The sequence below is a fragment of the Apostichopus japonicus genome, chromosome 16 (assembly GCF_037975245.1).
Source record: "Apostichopus japonicus isolate 1M-3 chromosome 16, ASM3797524v1, whole genome shotgun sequence".
Classification (NCBI taxonomy): domain Eukaryota; kingdom Metazoa; phylum Echinodermata; class Holothuroidea; order Aspidochirotida; family Stichopodidae; genus Apostichopus; species Apostichopus japonicus.
Genome location: NC_092576.1, coordinates 616,532 through 639,198, shown reverse-complemented (window position 1 = coordinate 639,198; position 22,667 = coordinate 616,532). Strand labels below are relative to the sequence as shown.

General features: G+C 39.1%; 1 protein-coding gene across 1 annotated transcript; it reads left to right on the top strand.

Moving 5' to 3' along the window:
* Positions 1–13,650: 13,650 nt before the first annotated feature.
* LOC139983785 (zinc finger MYM-type protein 1-like) lies at positions 13,651–17,176 on the top strand. The gene is made up of 2 exons (XM_071997561.1): positions 13,651–14,295; positions 15,632–17,176. The coding sequence occupies exons 1-2, from the start codon at positions 13,651–13,653 to the stop codon at positions 17,174–17,176; spliced, it is 2,190 nt and encodes a 729-aa protein (XP_071853662.1).
* The last annotated feature ends 5,491 nt before the right edge of the window (positions 17,177–22,667 follow it).

Below are 22,667 nucleotides of genomic sequence, written 5' to 3'. Positions count from 1 at the left end.
CCAGCCTTGGCCCCTTAATAATTAAAATTTGAAATTAAAAAAGTAAATCTTTTGAACCACTTGTCAGATCTCCTTTGTTTCTTTTTCACCGTTTTGTTTCTTATATTTTTCCATTTTGTAGCTAATATGGGCATGCCCATCCCCACCAACCCCCCCCCCCGCCCCACCCCCATCTGAATCATCTGCTACTGTGACACACTTTTGTCAAAAGCAGAATTATTGTTGATCTTTGGAGGGGAACACATATCCCAACAAAATATGTCACTCCAAGGTGAAGAATATTACACCCATACATATGTCATTTTGAATTACCACTATGCATTACATTAGTGAAAATAACTAAACATATAAATCAGCATCACATCCTTTGTACTTGGCCGACCCGTAAATTTATAAACTTGTTTGCCCACAGTGCAAAGGTGAACCTTCAATGTGTGTAAAAATTACCCACATGTCCGACACTACAAAATATAACAGGTCATTCCAAGTAGTACATATAAGAACTCCCTTAGCGTTCTCCAATTACATAAACATCTAGGCCAATACAGCATTCCACAGTCATTCTACTATGATTGAGGTGAAACAGTACCTTTCACTGCCTGAGCCCCCCCCCCCCCCCACACACACACAATGGTACAACCCTTAATCACACGGAAATTTTTCATTAAATTTTCATTTTTTTTCATTAATTGCTTGGCTGGATTCATTGTGTAGCCCCTTTCAGTAAAAGTGAAACCGATCATTTTCCATTGCTGCTCTATTTTATCGATGATTGTTCAGGTAAAGGGTATTAAAGAGTTTCCTGTTTTTCAGTCACGAATGTTTTTAACAAGTTGATAATGCTAATCCGGCAGTAGGATAAACGTTATCTTTGATATTCTATAATCGCGATAGTAAAACAGTTTCTGCCGGAATCTGCCGGATTTAGAAATTCGATATCGGGAATAAAGTAAAGAAATATATCCAGTGATTGTTAGTTCAGTTCCAAGAGCAAAGAGCATAATCTCGGCGTTTCATACTAAGGTTCCTTTGAATATCACAGCAGTAATTTGTTAATTACGATTTGCGAGAGTACTTTCACGATCTTTGATTAATATTTTTACTTTGTTGTACTTTACTTGTATGTAAACTTTGTGTACATTACAGTACGGTACAGGGAACTCCAATGGAATTGCATGACCCTGCGGGGTCATATCTGATGGGTGATACACGGTGTAGAATTTTTACCTCGGTAAAATCGCGAAGACAAAGGGCGGAACATGCTAGCTAGGTCAGGCGAGCGGAAACTTGATCAGACGGTGTATCTAAGATGTTTGGACCCGTCTGTCTGGCATATATGGTCGGGTTGGACGTGTGCCTTATTAGTATAGGGCATGAAAATACGACGTAATAGGAATTACCTGCTACACCAACAAAACAAATAGAAAACTTTAGACAGGAGATGTGTTATGAAGATCATTGGATTCATCGATAAATATCAAATGCAACGAACTAAAAAGTAGCACGTAACTTTACCCCGTATGAATGAATTAAATCCAGAAAAAACCCAGAAAATTAAAAAAAAATTGCTAGGCAGAACATTTTATTAACATTAACAATTTGAACAGTCACTCTATTTTTTATTTATCCAATAACTGAAGAAGAAATTTTAAAAATAGTCAATTTAAGTATAAAACCCCCAAAAAAGTAGCAGGATATGATAACTTTAAACCTCATATTGTTAGACAAGTTATACCTTTTATTGTTGAACCTCTGACGCACATCTGTAATATTTTGTTCAATATTGGCATATTTCCAGAAAAACTGAAGATTGCCAAAGTTATACCAACATTTAAGAAGGGAGACACTAGTGGCTATAATAATTACCGCCCTATATCTTTGCTATCATGTTTTTCTAAAATTATTGAACGCCTTATGTTTAATCGTATTTATAGCTTTCTTATCAAATACAATATTTTGTGTAAAGAACAGTATGGTTTTCGCCCTGACCATTCAACTGAACTCGCTTTGGCAGATGCCATTGACAAATTGTATATTGACCATAAAAAAACATGTATTGGCGCCTTCCTTGATCTTTCAAAAGCTTTTGACACTATCGACCGCAACATTTTATTGAACATATTATCCTTCTTTGTTATCAGAGGAACCACGCTTAACTGGCTAGACAGCTATCTTTCTAATAGATATCAATATACCTCATATAAGAACTCAAAATCTGAACTTGCTAAAATCACTTGTGGGGTACCACATGGATCTATTTTTAGCCCCTTATTATTCATTTTATATATCGATGACATTTCCAAGTCTCTAAAATCGCAAACATTACATTACATTACATTACGTTACTGTTTCTAATGAATTAAGTAAATTCTATGATTCGTTCACTAATAAACTATCTATCTAACTAACTATCTTTGAGAAAACTAATTATATTGCTTTCAACACTGATAGAAAATTTCATTGGGACAAAGACATAATAATGAGCGGTAAAATCATTAATCATGTAACTACTACGAAGTTTTTAGGTGTTGATATTGACTATAATTTATCATGACGCAACCACATATCATCGATCTGTAACAAAGTCGCAAGAAATATTGGAATACTCTCATAATTGAAGCATTACTTCCCACATGTTATACTCAGGACGCTTTATCAAACTCTGATCTTACCACACTTAACATACAGTACAATTATTTGGTCTGGGACACACAATGTGAATCTTGTTCACCTTAGTAAAAACACCAAAATGTAGCTATTCGTCACATTACCCATTCTGCACTCCGGGAACACACTTAGTCCGCTATTCAAGAAACTAGTACATATAAGAACTCCCTTAGCGTTCTCCAATTACATAAACATCTAGGCCAATACAGCATTCCACAGTCATTCTACTATGATTGAGGTGAAACAGTACCTTTCACTGCCTGAGCCCCCCCCCCCCCCACACACACACAATGGTACAACCCTTAATCACACGGAAATTTTTCATTAAATTTTCATTTTTTTTCATTAATTGCTTGGCTGGATTTATTGTGTAGCCCCTTTCAGTAAAAGTGAAACCGATCATTTTCCATTGCTGCTCTATTTTATCGATGATTGTTCAGGTAAAGGGTATTAAAGAGTTTCCTGTTTTTCAGTCACGAATGTTTTTAACAAGTTGGTAATGCTAATCCGGCAGTAGGATAAACGTTATCTTTGATATTCTATAATCGCGATAGTAAAACAGTTTCTGCCGGAATCTGCCGGATTTAGAAATTCGATATCGGGAATAAAGTAAAGAAATATATCCAGTGATTGTTAGTTCAGTTCCAAGAGCAAAGAGCATAATCTCGGCGTTTCATACTAAGGTTCCTTTGAATATCACAGCAGTAATTTGTTAATTACGATTTGCGAGAGTACTTTCACGATCTTTGATTAATATTTTTACTTTGTTGTACTTTACTTGTATGTAAACTTTGTGTACATTACAGTACGGTACAGGGAACTCCAATGGAATTGCATGACCCTGCGGGGTCATATCTGATGGGTGATACACGGTGTAGAATTTTTACCTCGGTAAAATCGCGAAGACAAAGGGCGGAACATGCTAGCTAGGTCAGGCGAGCGGAAACTTGATCAGACGGTGTATCTAAGATGTTTGGACCCGTCTGTCTGGCATATATGGTCGGGTTGGACGTGTGCCTTATTAGTATAGGGCATGAAAATACGACGTAATAGGAATTACCTGCTACACCAACAAAACAAATAGAAAACTTTAGACAGGAGATGTGTTATGAAGATCATTGGATTCATCGATAAATATCAAATGCAACGAACTAAAACGTAGCACGTAACTTTACCCCGTATGAATGAATTAAATCCAGAAAAAACCCAGAAAATTAAAAAAAAATTGCTAGGCAGAACATTTTATTAACATTAACAATTTGAACAGTCACTCTATTTTTTATTTATCCAATAACTGAAGAAGAAATTTTAAAAATAGTCAATTTAAGTATAAAACCCCAAAAAAAGTAGCAGGATAGAAAATTTCATTGGGACAAAGACATAATAATGAGCGGTAAAATCATTAATCATGTAACTACTACGAAGTTTTTAGGTGTTGATATTGACTATAATTTATCATGACGCAACCACATATCATCGATCTGTAACAAAGTCGCAAGAAATATTGGAATACTCTCATAATTGAAGCATTACTTCCCACATGTTATACTCAGGACGCTTTATCAAACTCTGATCTTACCACACTTAACATACAGTACAATTATTTGGTCTGGGACACACAATGTGAATCTTGTTCACCTTAGTAAAAACACCAAAATGTAGCTATTCGTCACATTACCCATTCTGCACTCCGGGAACACACTTAGTCCGCTATTCAAGAAACTAGTACTTGCTTAAACTCGATGATATCATCTATATGAAGCTTGCGGCGTTTGCTTACAAATCATGGAATGGGTTGCTGCCGGAAAATTTCCACAGTTTTATTAATAGTAACAAAACTTTTTATCACTATCAAACGATACATACTTATCATGCACATCGTAATTTCTACCGTACCACTATTTGAAACCTATAGCTTTGGTAACCGTATAATTAAAACAATTTCCTTTCAGATAATATCAAGACCAAAAAGTCGTTGAGTTTATTTAAGAAGTATTTAAGAAAATACATCATCACAATATACTAATACGGTCTTTATGCCACATTTATATATATTAAGTAATTACATATAGAGCTAAATTCTCTATGAATTAGTACAATGTTATCCTGTCTAGTTATTACTCCTTAAAAGTATCTCTATCATTCTGCTCATTCAACTTGTATACTATTTTAGAAATAAAAATATTATTAATAACGTCATAGTACAAAGAAAGAAATAAAACCATCATCTCATCCGACCTGAAGGAAAATATAAATCCCTCAACACGTTGCATTGATTTCGAATGATTGAAATAATAATAGATACATAAACTAATAACACTCTTTGCTCTATTTGTTAAACCAAACAAAAAGACACAACCACAAAATGAAACTGGTCGAAAGTTGTGAAGGAAAGAAAGATTTATGCCCGATTAGAGCGGAATCTGAACTATCACACTAAGACCTTCTCTTATTAATTTAGTACTCTGTAGTCCCCTAGATTCAAGGCATTCAACAATAAAGGATTACTCAGAATTGTATGAAACTATTCAGAACAATAGTTCACAGTGCATGTAGCTTAAAGTCTCCTCAAAATGTTACTTTTCTTTACAATCAGTAAATGTTTTCGTACCGTCCTCTTCATCTGCAACAATGTAGGTTGAGTAGCCAGGAAGAACACTTTGTAAATCACCAACAGTATTGCAAAAGTAATAAATATACAACATGTTAACTATTTATGTGTCTCCGTGTAAACATGTTTGTTAGTAACGGTTACTGTCTTAATTTTATTTTATTATAAAACGTTGTCAAAGAACATCAGAGAGTAATGAGAAATGTTAACCGCAAATTTGATCTTCATGATCGCCATCTTTTGCTATAAGAAAAGATAACATTAAACCAGTTACAATACAGATTACAATACAGACAGTTAAATAAATTAATTTAAATAATTTCCTTTATTTTTCTTGTTTGGTACTGATAATCTTGTCCGTTTGCTGTTGGACAACATAGTTTATAGACAAATGAAGACATTTGTCCAATGTGAATATAATCGTGTTAGTGGCATATAACAAATTCTTATTTCTATCATCAAGATTGCAAGAGAACTATTAACTGAGATCACCTAGTGAATTCAGAGTCATGTCATTTCCACAAGACTTGTCTTCATAATGCACTGATCTGTGTCAATAGAAGTAAAGACAATTGTCGTGACACAAAAGAAAGAAAGTATCACATCTTAATAGTTATACATTTTTAAACTCGGGTGGTTAATTGGTTTAGCCTCTGTACAAATATCACTTTTACTTTCATCATTACATTGGCTAAAATAGATACACAGTATCTTAGCAATTTTTTCACTCATTACAGTAGTAGCCACCAAAAAGGTGAAAAACCTAGAAGAGATTAAGACGATGAAAAAATGACATCATGTAATTTTTAGTTGATTGTAGACTTATTTGCTTCTTTTAAAAGCAAGACGTCATGTTTCTAGCTGTTTCTTCGAGCTGTAGATATATTGCAGGTACTAAAATAATTAAGTTTCATCATTCTACACAATTAAATAATATTAATAGTTATAATGAAATATTGCTAAAAGCGACATTAATTATTTATAAAGACACAGCATTTAAATCGCTCCTCTATACTCCTTCCATTCAATAGGGTTGGCTATAATATCGGAGGTAATCGATAGTATCGGAGTTAGTCGATGAAAGTATCATAACAAAATCTGAAATTAGTAGGCAAGATACCCTGAAGAATTATCATGGTGAAACATGATGAGATGGTAAAAAACACTCACGATACTGAAAACGTTCCTCTCCTCAGGAACACTGTAAATAGAAAATTATACCTGCATTGATCATCGATTATAATAAATAAACCCTTATAATAGCTCAACTTCGGTAATATGGCCGTTACGATGAAAATGCAGATTTTATGCAGCTTCATTAACACGTTTGAACACAAAGCTCATTGATAAAATATAAATAATATTTATCAGTAGCTGTAACAGTAGTTACGTCCTTCTTCTATATCTCTACGAACTTAAAATATTCGATTTAGCTTTCGTAAATATAATTGTTATCTATGTTTTTTACCCAATGTTGTAATGAACTTACCCCTTTTAAGTACACACGCGAGAGTTGACGAGAAAATGAAACAAATGGTGCTAATGATTGCAATCTGTAATGTAATATCTACAGTTGAGACTTCTACAGATGATAATTGTGTTTTATCTTTTGCTGAAAAGGAAACGAAACTGACTGGAATTAGTATTATACACATACAAAACTCAGTACTTGGCACTAATTTAATAAGTGTAACTGTTTGGAAATCTTCTCCCTATTATTGCTTAGGATATTTGGTAACAAGACATGTGATGGTAAAGTATATACTGGTATGTGTACAGTAAGCCTAGTTGGTCTCTGGCCTATGGTGAGACCAAAACGTCAAAGCGTATACACTGTCTTGCAGTTAACATTGTCTCACAAATTTATAATACTTTACTGTTTGATTGTTTTTGCCTCATTCTTAACCAGGAAATAACAGAAGCCAAAAGCAAACGTCGGATATTAGAACGATCTTGGAGGGCCTCTGGCCTTGACATTGACAAACAACTGTACCGCAATCAGCGAAACTACGTTTCCAAGAAAATCCGTAACGCCAAACATAATCATTTCTCGGTATTGATACAGCACTGCTGATCAGATCAGAAACAACTTTTTGATATCACTGATCAACTTCTACATCGAAAAATGGCCTCACCACTTCCAACCTGTGATTCTGCCAAGGAACTTGCCAATAAATTTTCACATTGTTTCACTGAAAAGATCCAGAAGATTGTTGACACCTTTCCATCCGTCATTCATGCAGCGGTTAATTTGAATTGTAATTTTTTGAACCAACAACCACAGAGGAAATTCGCAAGATTATTATTAAATCGCCATCAAAGAGTTGTGATCTTGACCCAATACTCCAACGACCTTGTTGAAAAATGGTTCGGACACGCTAATTCCTGTTTAAACTAATATTATCAATCATATATATAAATATATATATATATATATATATATATATATATATATATATATATATATATATATATACAGGCCCGTCGCACCCGCTACGGTAGGTACGGTATTTACCGTACCACTTTTCAGCTAAAAAAAAAAGAGAGAGGGGGAGAAGAAAATAGGTGAGGGAGTTAGAAAATACAGTTCGAATCAATAAAATGCACGAGTCTTCATGACCAAAGCCGACCCTCTGTACCATCATTGTGTCCTATGATGCGATGAGCCCCGGATGAGCCGGCACGAATTATTCAACGAATCTCAAGTTGTAACTGGGGCGATAGGGGCCTACGATTCGAGTCGCACCGAATTTCCCCAAACCCCCGAATTCCCCCCATTTCCCTAAGAAGGTGTCAAACCCGGAGATGTTTTACTTAGTTGAGCAGTGTAACAGTAAATACCGTCCGGATAATTAGGGCAACGTACAATGTATAGGGCGTGTCCCCGCGCTGCGCTACACCGGCAACTCAACGCAAAGTGTTAGAGTAATACCTCTCCAGGATCGTAAAATGAAACGCCATCAAATCATCATCCGATTTATGTATAGCCCCCTCTAATTGTAGAAAGTTCAGTTCAGAGACATCGCGGAATGGCTACCTGCACTTTCGTGATACTTCGAACAAGATTCTGCGTTACATCACTGACTTCTGATCCTGTGACGGAAACGGTAAATAAATAATTTTTCATTCGATCATATGTACGGTCCAGGGGAGGGTCAAAACTCATACAGTCTCGAATTTAGACCCGGCGTCCCGAAAGCATGCCGTCGCCGTGGTTGAAATCAGGTTTCCATGGGAAATACCATAGAGTAGGCCTAGGCTAGGCCTTGGCTTCCTGTTGCATTGACATGCACACGACAGTATGGGTGGCCTCAAATTCCGAATGATTTTGTGACCTAAATGTCATCTTCATCTCACATGGAAAAAATATAGGCAATCATGACAATGGAATGAATAGAATCCGGATTGATAACAGGTGTTTTGGAGAAATTTTGAACAATTCGAGAAATTTTGGGTGAGCTTCTCAAGTAGGCTACTGGGGGCATGATCCAGGCCTGTGTGAGACAAAATGGCGGTCGATTCGAGATCGAGACCATTAAGGTTTCCCCAGACACCATGAATTTACTATTTTACAAAATTATTCAATTAAAAAATTACCTGCAATAATCATAGGGCCTCAATCCCTCAGAATGTGAAGGATTAATGTTCAAATCGGGTCAAACGTTCCCATACACACATAATTTACTTTGATAGTCTTCATGCTCATTCTTGCAGATAACCATTATGTCCAGTGTCTCCAGATCTAGTGGTAAAAGAGTCGTAATACGACGTGAGAGGTGTGTGCTGACAGACAACGCGCGCGAGCAAGGTCTCCAGATACGATGGGATGTCCCGGGAGATGGATCGTGTTGGTTTCACTCCGTTTTGGATCAATGTGATGAACTTGGCCTTCACATCCCTGACGTTGAACCGGGACACCACTTCACACTTCCCAGGCAAAGGCAGCGAATGAGAGCCATGCAGCTTAGGAACGCCGTTCTGGATTTTTTTGGAACGCTGGTGAGCAATTGATACAATGCAAAGACGTCAACCTCATTTTTCATGCCTAATTTTATTATATGATGATAGGCCTACAATTGTTAGAAATGGATATAAAACATTTGCATATCACATGTTGAAAACTGATCTACTACCATTATAGGCCTAGTCTGATAGACTATCAGAAAGGAGACATCAGGACTTCTTACAATCTATCTAGGAATGACTGAGCAGACTCACAACATCGTCATCCCAGTATCTAACTCTGCAGCCATATTATTTTGTCCTCACAGGATCCCAATGACCCACTGGTGAGAGGCGTTCGCACACCAGGCTTGTTTCGTGAAAATACAGAGGAGAGAATGAAGGCATATAAGGAGTATGTCGACGAGTGGGTAGTGCGTGCTACTGCCCATTTGATCGGGCGTGACATACTCATAGTCACTAGTAGCGTCTCAGATTATCGGACGATGATAGAGTGCCAAACCCCAGGTGAAGATGAGCCACTTCTGATAGGACAACTTGTAGAGGGATGCCATTTCATATCGTTAGGTGCGTATAATGGCAGGGTTGGCATTTTCCCGGGGAAAAACCTGTTTTCCCGCAAAGTGGTGAAAACCAGGAAAAAAACAGGAAAAACTCGTAAATACCGATGAATACCACTTCCGTTTTAGAAATTTCGCATATGATATGGACATATGTCTGTTATGCAGGGTCCACATATTGGACAATCACAGGCTATATGCCTAATTGAATATGAAAACTTCTGTGGCAAGAAGTTTTTTCGACAGTAGCTTGCCTAGATCTCTTTCCATGCAGTGCGCACGGGGGGGGGGGGTCACTCTCCATTGGGCACAGGACATCACGCGCGACCAGAGGGTCAGAAAAAGTCCCCTAAACAAGTAAGCTCCCAGTTCTAAAATGTACCCCCAAACACGTATACCCAACACCGCGAAACGGCCGCGTATATCTATGATACACATGCAATTGCAGGCGTCTTCACTGTGGACCCGACTGCTGCCGGAGAGGCATCGGAGGCTCGGCTAGCTGGACAGTTCAAATGGTGGTTGCTTTTCAATTTCAAACTCCCCTTACAAATTCCGGAGGTGATACTGGGATTTACGACCCTTTTACGTATTAATCATAGCGTAGGAGGCAATGAAAAGTACCCCTTTCCCCATATTTGAAAAGTACCCCTTTCCCCATATTTTAGGCTTTTTGCTACCCTTTTCACGTTGCGTACGTACAGTGCCCAATCTTGGAAAACAACCCTTTTTACGTGTTTTCTTGGTCGCGGGTGATGTACACACGTCAATGGAGAGTAACCCCCCCCCCGGACCCTGCTGCCCATTTTTATGGCTCTATCCCCACCCCTCTTGAATTTTGCTGGCCTTCATGATGCCTAGGTGTTTCCTCTCACAAACACCAAGTGATGATATAATTGGTATTGTGCAGCAGTGGCACAGTGTAGCCCATATAGGCTGTTGATGATTTGTAATTACCATTCAATCACCCTGCAATCCAGTCGTTTTTTCCATGAACACCACTGGAAAATGAAATTACTGACAAACTACACCCGTAGCTAGCATATATACAGTGCATGGACATGGTGATTCAACTTTAATTGAAATGCATGTTTTAACAAGATGCCTGTAAATCTCAATTGTCGAACATTATGCCTAGGCTACAGACCACTTGGCGATTTTCAACGAATGCATCGCGCGTATTGAATCAAAGGGAGTATAATTTTATGAATGACAGTATATGATAACCGGTAGACAGGAAGCAGGGTGACAGTTATTACAGTTGCTGTTTTCTGATTGGTCAGTATTTTATGATGGGAGGCGTACTTCTGTATCAACGCGCATGCGTCAATAGCTAAATCGATATATCGTGGATACCGTCAGTGAACTGTAAATGCCCAGTGGAGTTTGCCAAACGCATATCGCTCAACATGAATTGAGGGGGTTGCATTTATTTTCAAAACTGCTCCATATCAATTGAAGGGTAAACTGAAGGTCAGGAACAATAATTCATGAAACAGATTTTCATATTAATTTTTGATATGCTCAATTTATCCATTAGACGAGAACTATTACCAGTTCTTCGAGAAAGACTCTCAACATATCTACCCCCATTCAAAATGGTCTCTTCCAAAACTATCGGCCATTCAGAAAACTGTACATTTTCTTTGTGGAGGCCTACTGCTTTACCACCTCCCCCTCCCCCCGCTCCCAACTGTTTACACCTCTGTTGCTGTCAACACTCTCAAATATAGAATGAATGATCTTCTGGAATGATCTTTTGGGAATGAAAAATAGGTAGGTGATCTGAGTTCCCAGATTTTGCTTTATCATAAATCTTAGTCCCAGTTCCGGTTACCACCCCTCTTCCCATCCCCAAAAGTCATTTTCTTGCAGTTTTCGTGCTTTCCAACATGTTCCATACAATTATTTAGGAATTCATATAGAAATTGAGGTTTTCCCAGTTTTTCCCAGCTCACTCCAGGTCACGATATGAGTATATAAAGTACGTATAGCCCAACAGTGTTGCTAAGCCCTGAGACAGCGTATTTTTTTTTTATCAAACAGAGAAAATAGATGGCAATGACGCTGAAGGTGCATCCCAAAGTAGTCCAGGTGGCCGTATAACTTATGCAGCGGCTGTTGCTCCAAGTTCAACAACCACTACAACCATCACCAGTGAGGTTGCAAGGGCAAGAAAGCGAGAACAGGTAGGATATTGGGGGGGGTTCACGTGTGTGGGGGGGGCGCTCTTTGCAGGACAGTATGATATTCGTGCGATTTTTAGCATAACGACAATATATTCAACACTTGTGTCATTTTTCTCTACAGGACGCACAACCCACCCAGTCTTTCCCGAAACGGAAATGGTCTAAGCAGAAAACACTCTTCAGTTTCGGCCTTTTGACAGGTAGCAGCAATCGGCGACAAGCTGGTATGTCTTCAAACCCCAAACATTTGAATTGGTTACAAATTAGACCTATAGAGCAACGCGCCGACGCGTCACACATCACGTCACACAGCAACGACACGCCCCTGCTGCAGTGAAAACACTGCCTTGTAGATGCCGTCTGCCATAGTACCCCCGCGATAAGCAATCATATTTGCCCACCTGTTTTCTTTCAATTGGTACTTCATTCATGGATTGTGTTCGAATATCATGTAGGGAACTTGTTTATCTGTATATTCTAGTTACATCAAGAAATAAATTACCTCCAACCTGCGTGAAACGGTTCTCCGAAACATGTAAACATTCACCGGTGAACCTGGGGGTTCCCCAGTCTGCAGCGATGCCAATCACGATTTAGTTGAGGGAAGCCAAACATGTTTACATCAAGTGATTCCGAATGTTTGCAAATATTCTGGATACTTCCCTAAAATATTTCACTGTGGGATTTGATCATTTGAGCGTGGACGTGTATTTTGATCAGGCGAATGAGAACCACGTTTCCCGCCAAGAAATACAATCGCTAACGTACGCAGCTTTGCACTGAGATTGGCACAATACATGGAACAGTTTCGTGACACGGGTAGGGCATAATTTGTTTGAAATACGAAGTAGAAAACCTTTTGGGAAGGCTAAACAGCATGTGAGTGTTCCAGAGGGAATTCTCCTTATGATTCAGGGAATTCAAATCCCCAAACCCAAGTCAACGCAGTGTTTTTCCTTGTGAAATGTGTGGGTGGAGAATGTAAACAAACGCGAGTAATACGAATGTGTACCGTGCACTGTACGACAGCCCAGTTGCTTTCACCGGCGAACTCAGTGGGATGCGCTTAACCTGAAAAGTTCCTGGATGACCGCCTCGGTCTATATGCAATTACAACATAACTAACGCTCCCTTTGAAACGATGATGATGAAAGTTAATGTATAGGGACTATGATACCAAACTTATATTTCCCCCATCCTAATAATTTATCTGCTTTATCTTTTTTTAGGAACATCTATTCATCTTTAGCCTACGGCAGCACGATTTCAATACAAAATAATTAATCTGTCTCATAGTTTGCCTCTTTTTACCTTCGCAGCACGAACACCACAGACAACACCCTCTTCTGTGATGTCATCGCCACCGAAAGCATCAGTAGCATCCACGGTGATGTCTTCGCCACCAGCACCACCAGTAGCATCCACGGGGATGTCTTCGCCACCAGCACCACCAGTAGCATCCACGGGGATGTCATCGCCACCAGCACCACCAGTAGCATCCACGGGGATGTCGTCGCCATCAGCACAACCAGTAGCATCCACGGTGATGTCATCGCCACCAGCACAATCATTTACTGCATCATCTGCACCCACACCATCGAGATCGTCATCTACGAGATCATCAGCTACGACATCTACGACGTCTTCATCTACGACGTCCATGAGCTCTGCGACATCTCCGACCGCTACTTCTGAAGTAGGAGATATTCCGCACCAACCACCTGACTTCGTTTTTCCAAAACGTAGTTTCGGAAAGAAGAGCAACGCACCTCGATACTCATTTCAACCATCATGGTTCCGAACTTATAAATGGCTTCACTATGACGAAAGTCGAGATATGGCCTTCTGTCACACCTGCATCCAAGCCCATAATAGGAAGATACGCTTGATATCTGGAGGAAATGTGGATTTGGCATTCATCTCTACCGGCTTCAGGAACTGGAAAGACGCAACCAGGCGATTCAGAGCTCACCAAGAGACAACGACTCACAAAGATGCAGTAATGATGTCAGTGACACTGCCCAAAACGACTAGAGATGTTGGAGAGTCCCTCTCTAGTCAACTGGTCGAAGAAAAAAAGGAGCGTCGGGAGATATTTTTGAAGATAATTTCCAACATTCGATTTCTTGCCCGGCAAGGCCTAGCTCTCAGAGGTGACGGCGATGAGTCTGACTCAAATTTTATAAGACTCTTCAAGTTACGAGGAGAAGACGACTCACGAATGGAGCAATGGCTTGAGAGAAAAACAGACAAGTATGTCTCCGCCGAGATACAGAATGAAGTTTTGCAACTTCTGGCATTGAGGGTAAGATTACATTAGTAGTAAGTGGAGCATCCATAGGCTTGAACCAATCAGCGTCACGTATTTTTATGACGTCATAACTCATGAATGTGTAATGAGGTGGGTGAGTCATTATGGGCCACAGCCAATCAGCGTCGAGTATTTCGATGACGTCATGACCCATGTGACCTCATCCTAATTAACTACGATCATTGGTTACACCCATTCTCATTAAATATTCTTGACGTCATCGATATACTCGACGTTGATTGGCTGTGACCCATAATGACTCCACACAGTGGCGTAACCAGTGGGGGCCGGGGGGAAGACTGCCCCTCCCGAAGAGCTACAACGGGAAGGGGAAGGCAAAAAATCGGGGAGGGAAGGAAGAAAGCGGAAACGGGAACGCAGAAGAAAGAATACTGAAGGTGCAGAAAAGCGGGCGGGCGAAGAGGGAACTGGGAGATAATCGGGAAATAGACGCACAATGTGTGCTTGAAAAGGTCCTCAGTTTTCTGGAGAGGGTAAATACGGTCTTCGATAGGACAGGCCACCCCATCGACGGAAGATTTTCGGGAAGTTTTGGGAATTTTGCCCCCCCCCCTCCCCCGGACCGTGAGGTCTTGTTACGCCACTGACTCCACGTGAAATGATTTATCGAATTCCATCGTGTCTTTTGAAATAAGTCATATTAGTATAAACGGCAACTGCATTCTATGAATACACAAATACCCTATGTCACCATTGAAGTGTCATGAACTGTCACAAGGTGGTAATGAATCGGCTAGCTGCTTATTCGAAAATGCTGACCGAGTCACAAGTATCCACAGAAAGATGCGAATTAGAGGCCTACTGAAATAATAGCGATAGGCAAACAAAAACCAGTTAACCGGTGTCATCCCTCCTTACAACGATATACCTCACAATTAATAACCAACATAGGCTTAGGGGCCATTCATTTGGGCCCGGCCTGTTGGCATGAGCTTGTAGCTGCCCGGAAGTTCTGAGGACCCTTTTCTTGCGTTTCATCTTGTCATCGAATTACCTCGAGGGGGAAGAATTACTGTGTAACGGTAGATAAAATGTGTATATTCCAGCTACTTCGCAATTAATTTCAGCGCCCCCTTTCCTTCCGAACTATGTCATGGTGGTCTGCCCGATTTATTTGAGCAGCCACACGAAATTTCATAGCATACTGCCCGGTTTTGCACAACACACTGCGCGAATTTTTGTATGAAAGTGCACGAATTGTTACGAAAATTTCGGTTTGGGTGCTCCAGCCCACTTCCCCCGCCTCCTACGCCTATGATAACCAATTGAAATCACAAAATACTATGTGCTTTCTTGTGTTCTTTCATAGGTCCTGCGAGAAGTTGTATCCAAAGTGCAGTCTTCTGATTTCTACACTCTAATGGTGGACGAAACACCTGACGTGTCAAACTTGGAGCAAGTTGTTATCTGTTTGCGCTGTGTTGACGGCGCATTTGAGGTTCACGAGGAATTCATAGGCCTATATACCACTGCGACGACAACAGCTGATCAGCTTGTTCTCATAATAAAAGACGCTCTGCTCAGGATGAACCTGTCATTGTCAAAAGTGCGTGGCCAATGTTACGATGGTGCGGCTGCAATGTCAGGTGCACATTCAGGGGTTGCGACTAAATTGATGATAGAGGAACCAAGGGCCATATACACTCACTGCTACGGCCACGCCCTCAATCTCGCGTGCTCAGACACTATAAAGAATATCGCACTCATGAGAGATGCGCTGGATAATACAAAAGAAATTACCAAACTTATAAAGAATTCGCCGAGACGTGGCAGCAAATTTGAAGAAGTCAAATCAAATCTTGCGGAAGCTGCACCAATCGGCATACGTACCATGTGCCCAACGAGATGGACAGTTAAGGCGGATGCTTTGGAAAGTATCATAGACAACTACGATACGCTCCAAAAGGTTTTCGAGGAGTGTTTAGCTATTGAAAAAGATGCAAACACAAAGGGGCGCTTAAGAGGGATCCTGTCATACATGAAGAGTTTCGATTACTTCTTCGGAGCCAAGTTGGGTCACCTCCTTCTGAGTCACAGTGACAATCTCAGCAGAACTCTCCAGAAAAAAGATATATCTGCGGCGGAGGGTCAAGAATGTGCCAGTAAAACTGTCGCCATCCTTGCCAAAAAGCGTGACCAATTCCAGTCGTTTTGGACCAATGTCACGTCGGAAGCCTTAAAATTAGCCGTAGATGAGCCTGAACAAAAACGGCAGAGGAAAGTGCCAGCCAGATTAGTTTCTGGTTCGGCCGCGGATATCATGCCTCCAGAATCAGTGGAGGACTACTTCAGGCGAATATACCTGGAGGCAGTTGACACCATTGTCAACTGCATCCGCGATAGATTTGATCAGGAGGGTTACAAAATCTACTCAAAACTACAGCAGCTGCTTCTCAAAACGTGTAACCAACAACATGTTGACGAAGAACTGTTAAAATTCGTATGTGACTTTTACGGCGAGGATCTCCGTAAGGGCGAGCTCAGAGTCCAACTAGAAACCCTTGCGGAAACCATGGAAGCTACGGCCAAACAATCAGAGTGGACTTTGCCAGAGGTTGTTGACCACATGCGAGGGTTGAGTTTCGGTAATCGTGAGCTCCTCTCACAAGTGTGCACGCTTGTCAAACTAATTTTAGTGATGCATGCGACAAATGCAGTAAGTGAACGCTCATTTACTGCTATGAAGCGTGTAAAGAGTTACTTAAGGTCTACAATGACCCAGCAGCGACTCAACCACCTTATGATCTTACATGTACACAAAGATTATGCGGATCGATTGAATCTAGTTGATGCAGCCAACGAATTTACCAGTGCCAAAGACCATCGACGCTCGGTGTTTGGTACTTTCCATTGATTTGAGTTCGCAGTAGAACGCTGCACACTAACCGATAGCCGGTGCTCCTTTTAACAGCGCCCATGCCCAGGAGCCCATGCTCTTCAGTATAGTAGTCGTTGTGATACCGGGAGCTTATAGGAGCATTAATTCCAGGAAGAAAGAGGGCTAAATTACACGAAAAATGCTCACATTTGCTGACCCTACAACTCTAATCCTCAACCCTAACAAAGGATACAGTAGATCATCCTATACAACTGAATTGCTACAGGCAATCGGGTAATATCCTATATTCTGCGCCCCAACTGCAGAAAGAACAATGCTTGGAATTTGGAAATTGGAAAAAGTACTGCAGTATGGAGAGGATTCCACCCAGGTGTTGGTTGTCACCAACGCCGTAACGAAATAATCATTGTTAACGTTTATTGCATAATTTCAAAAGCCTCACAGAGACTAACCGCACTCGGCGAAATCTTTGCTCACCCACAAAACATTTTTGAGGCCCTAACCTCAAAGGAAGGTAGACTAATTGAGGAATCATTTTAGATAATCGTAACACTCATAAGAACTAGCAAAATTATCAAATTCGGATAAACTGTAACTATTACAGTACAGGCAGTTCTGAACCTTTCATTTATTTTTACTGGCGTAACGACGGTGCGGCCGTCCCGCCACTAAGTTGGAAAAGACCTCCAGCCCGTCGGAATTTCTACCATTCATACCCCTACTATAAGAGCCTAGCTAGTAGCTATACCGCCCTGCATACACTTTGTAAGTTTAAAGTGCTATATGCTCTTCCGGTGCAGCTGTGAAGGACATGGGCGCGAGAAGGTAGAACATCCATGACTAGAGATGGGATTCTTCAGTTCATGTAGTTATAAATGAAAAAATACTGAGTTCGCAGGAGGAAAGTGTACAACATCGTGGCCAAATTTTGCCCCGCAAGTGCCATTTCCAGCCATCTGGGCGGTTAGAAGATTCAAAAATTTTCTTGTACGCTCCGCGCCAACTGATGGTGGCGCTCCGCTTAGATAGTAAATCGAACCGGTCAACAAAAATACCGTACCACTTTCAAATACCTTCCGACGGGCCTGAGCTCAAGTATACAACTTTACACACTAAAAGTATTGTTGTGAGTGAGGTATACAAACAGTGACGTCACATGGTCACCTGATGTCTTCGGAATGTTTCAGGAATGTCTGAAACAGGTTTCATAAAAGGCTGACTTTTCTTCCCATTTTTCACGTATTTAACGTCCGAAATTGGTAAAGTTAACGACAGCAATGTAATTGGAGTGAGTTAAGGATTACATACATGGTGGGATTTTATGTTCATCGAAAAGTCTCCATAGTTGGTCTTTAACATTTGTCTGGTTATGAAATATAATCATTTGTCTATCACCTTTGCGATGTTCCTACATTCCCTGAATAACACACAATATCGGGATAAGATTACGGAACAGTTACAAGATAACAGTATATTGCCAATTCAATCAATTGATATTTTTATGCAAATATTATCGATGGGAGTATAGTTTGATCATTAATTCTGGTCGGAAGAGTAATGGTTAGAATAAAATTATGACTCATAATAAAGTTAATGAAGTCATATCAATAGGATAATTTTCAACGTAGTAAGTAGATATTAAAATATTCCTCTAACATGCAATAGGATATATAATCAGTGTTTAGCGTTTAACGTTTCCTTTTGGGTGACAGTAACAGACGATACCACACATGGGTTTATTCTTGAACGATACGCCAGCCAAATATCGTCTACATGGCAATGGGAACAACAGCAATGCATATAACATGAAATTAATTGTTGTTTCACTTGGCGTAAAGAATATATATTCTTATAAAATATATAGGTACCTCCACATGTACCACATTTAGTAGGTGAACCAACATAATAAAAAATATAACCAGGGGTTCAATATTAATATAGGCAATCTCTGTCAACACTATAACATCAAGTGAAAGATTATCGAGGTGGTCACTAATTGTAACTTATTACTAGGTTCTAGAGTCTGACAGTTGCATAGGCTTCCTCGGCCTTGTCAAATAATGCGCGATAACGTGTCAATTATAGTACTATGTTGTAGCTAAATAAAAATAAACCGTACCCAATGCCGCGGTTATTTTAGTCTTTCAACTAATCTTTCGTGAAATCGACAGAACGGAATTTTGGCGTGGCTTTTGGTAACAGCCTCTCTTGGCCAAGCCGCGCCCTATCGTAAAGAATGATAGTTAAGTTACGTGTGAGATAACTATGTGAGCTGAGTGCACATTGTCATGGGAACCACACGTCTGTGTGTTTGGATACTTCCATATATCAGTTTAGAAGCATCGATGTCTGATGTTTTGACATGTATTGTGTGCGCCGTATGTTTCAAAACTATCCAACTTGACATCGTTATGTTCATATTGAGATCGTAGTAACAGAATCGATATGTCCAAAACGAAATGGAATTTTCAAAAGCAATATTCAATGCAAAGATTTATGTTTTGAAATGTAGATTTCATTTTGAATATGTCAATTTTTTTTCTCGATATGTCGATGTTACCCTGAACATAACCATGACTGGATAGTTTGGGAACAAACGGCGCTCCGTACATTTTAAATGCACATCTTAAGTAGCATCTCTATGGTCTTTATGAGCATCCGTAATCGTATCATACCGAGGTACACTAAGCTTAATCTAAACAGTTAAAAAAAAAAAAAAAGATGAGAACGTTATTAACCAACGTTTACTGCTGTTCCACCATTATATACCGACAATATATACATAAATACTTGGTCACAAAATTCAAAGATATCTTTCTGTTATAACTTTTTTTTACGTTACAAAAAGAAGGTTATACATTTCAAGTGGGAGGAGTTCCATTATTTCACGAAATTTTGACATAACTGAACTGATCAATTTTAATTCCTCAAAAATAAACACTTTTTGTAAATGGTTTTGAGTTTATTTATAAAAACACTACATAACAGCAATATCGAGAAAGTAATTCTTAAAGCAGATCTGAAAAAAGTAACTTGGTGGTTTGTAATTACTTTTATATAGCTAGTAATCAACATCTTAACGAAAATTAAATATTCTCCGGAAAATCCGACAAACTTATTTTTATTGATGATGGAAATTATTGGGATAATTAAGCTTAATTGAGAACCTTAAGGATAAGAAAACGTCTAGTTTTTGAGAACAAAATTTAACTTAGTTTGAAATTACATAAGATTGCAACGCATTCATTTCTCTCATCAGAAACTTCGCTATCAATAAGAACAAACAAGTCTCACTTAAATGAGCATGAAGAAAAGATTGAAAATCTTCTTTTTTTGCTTGCCTAATTTTGCTTTTCTCCTACAACTCACTGCTGAAATCTTGACTTTTCACTTTTTGTATTTTGAAATGATGTTTAACCCTTGATTCCTTCTACCTTACTGTTAATTGTTTCAAACAATTATACTATCACCTCATGAGTTCGCAAATTCATACACTAACCAATATATTTTATTTCAAACAGAACGCCTATTCTTCAGAATAATTATCAGTCATTCTGTGTTTAAACTTCCGTATGGTTTCTTTCTGTAGAATTCTACATGACTTTTGAAGAAGAAAAAAATGAAAAGTGTTTTATTTTATTGTTGTTATTTCCCAAACAAGAAAGTATCCCTTTGTTGAGAAATTAAGACGAATGACACTAGGATGGGCCGTTTTGTTGCAAAAGTAAATAAAGAAAACAAAAGCAATGAATTAAAAAGTGTGTTTTTGTCGAAAAACAATTGAATATTCCAATTTGTGGTATAAAATCCACATGCAGAAGACTCATATTGCAAGGGCGTTTGGGGTTATCTTGAAGTTTGCCGACTCCTCCCTCTCCCCTCCCTCTCCCCTTCCCTTTTCCTTCCCCCTCCCTCTCCTTCTGCCCTACAGAGTTGTGGATGAAGACGTTTATCATTCGACTGACCATAAAGTTGTTAGAGTGGAGGAGGGAAGTAGTATCCCTGAAATAAAAGCACGAACAGAAATAATGTTATTATTGCAATGTGTCACGAAGTCGTGATGTTTATTTCGGTGTTAGCTAGAAACTCATTGGTGACCTTTCACTAACAGGAGGATTAATGAAATGGTTGCTACATGTGGTTTAATATAAGGGCATTTGAGGATGTATATTCTAGCCATCTTTTGTATCGAACTTAGATTAAAACAAAGAAGAGTCATTGCCAATAACAGCAGATTAAGTAAAATAAATCAATGTTGTTTTCTTATACAATAAGGGTCATAGATAACGTCATATGTGGCCTCGTTCACATTTGAAAACGCAAGAAGGATCAGATCCATGTTTTCCCTGAAGAGTTAAGCAAGCTGACCCCAGACGCATCCACGTTTGATGAACGAGGAGCGACAGAGCGACAAGTACGTGTCACGAAAAGGTCACGATGAATGTTTACAACCAAAAACGATATGCCAATATGCGGAAGTGGCGAGGTCAAGTAACCAGAGATCTCTGGTCGCCTGATACCCCGAGCGTCCACACATATACTAGAACAGATCTCTATCCACGAAAAATTACTTCATGTTCGTTTACGATCGACGACAGCTAGTTAAAGCGTTTGCATTAATTTCGATGAAAAATTGTTTTGTGGAAGTTCCATTGTTAATAACCACAATCATTACTTTACTACATTCATAATGCTAGTACTCCAGAATGAAAGCTAAGGGACCTTAGCAGCTAAACATAATCTGCAACCTTGTTAAGCGAAGATATTAATTGAACAATAATACGTCATTAAGTTTACAACTATTGGAAGCCTTGTCTTTTGTTTTGTTTAAGGAACATGAAATTATACAATTTGCCTTTACACATCATTAATAGCAGAACTGACCTGTTGAGGTTTCCGTAGTTTTTATGATCATCGATCTCAAAATTGAGAGGTTATTAATTAATCTGTTTCATTTTACGATACACGGGAATACTTCTGATCCTGCTTCATTTTTTAATGGGATTTGTTTATAATTGTTATTATTAGCTTAAATGTTATACTCTATTTTATGATTCTTTGTTTAAAGTGATTCCAGTCTAGGTGCTTTTCTTCTGCCCTCATCTATACCTATTATACCATATTTATCCGCAATGAAATCTGGAGGTGTTAAAGGTGCATTATTTTATTCCTATTCACCAAGTAGTTTATATTGGAGATCTTAATTACTGGAAGAGAAGGCATCCAATGATATTTACTCTACTATTAGTAGATAACTTGCATATATGCGTGACGTATATAACTGTACGACAAAGGAGAGGGTCAACTGCATTACAGAATATGGAATGTTAAACACGGGTAATATATAAGCATAACTAAATGCAGTGAGAAAGACAAAATATTGATAATCAGAGAAGAATATTAGTTGAGGTTCAATAAGCGTGGTACAATATTGTGTTTACACATGTCATTATTCCTCGCGTATATAAGTAAGTTCAGCATTAAAAAGAACCTTAAAACCACAAAA

What these genes read in the sequence shown, in the direction of transcription:
- LOC139983785 (XM_071997561.1), top strand. Translation starts at nt 13,651, where the DNA reads ATGAGCTCTGCGACATCTCCGACCGCTACTTCTGAAGTAGGAGATATT. An exon ending in TGCAACTTCTGGCATTGAGG is followed by an intron (nt 14,296 to 15,631) that starts GTAAGATTACAT and finishes GTTCTTTCATAG; the next exon opens with GTCCTGCGAGAAGTTGTATC.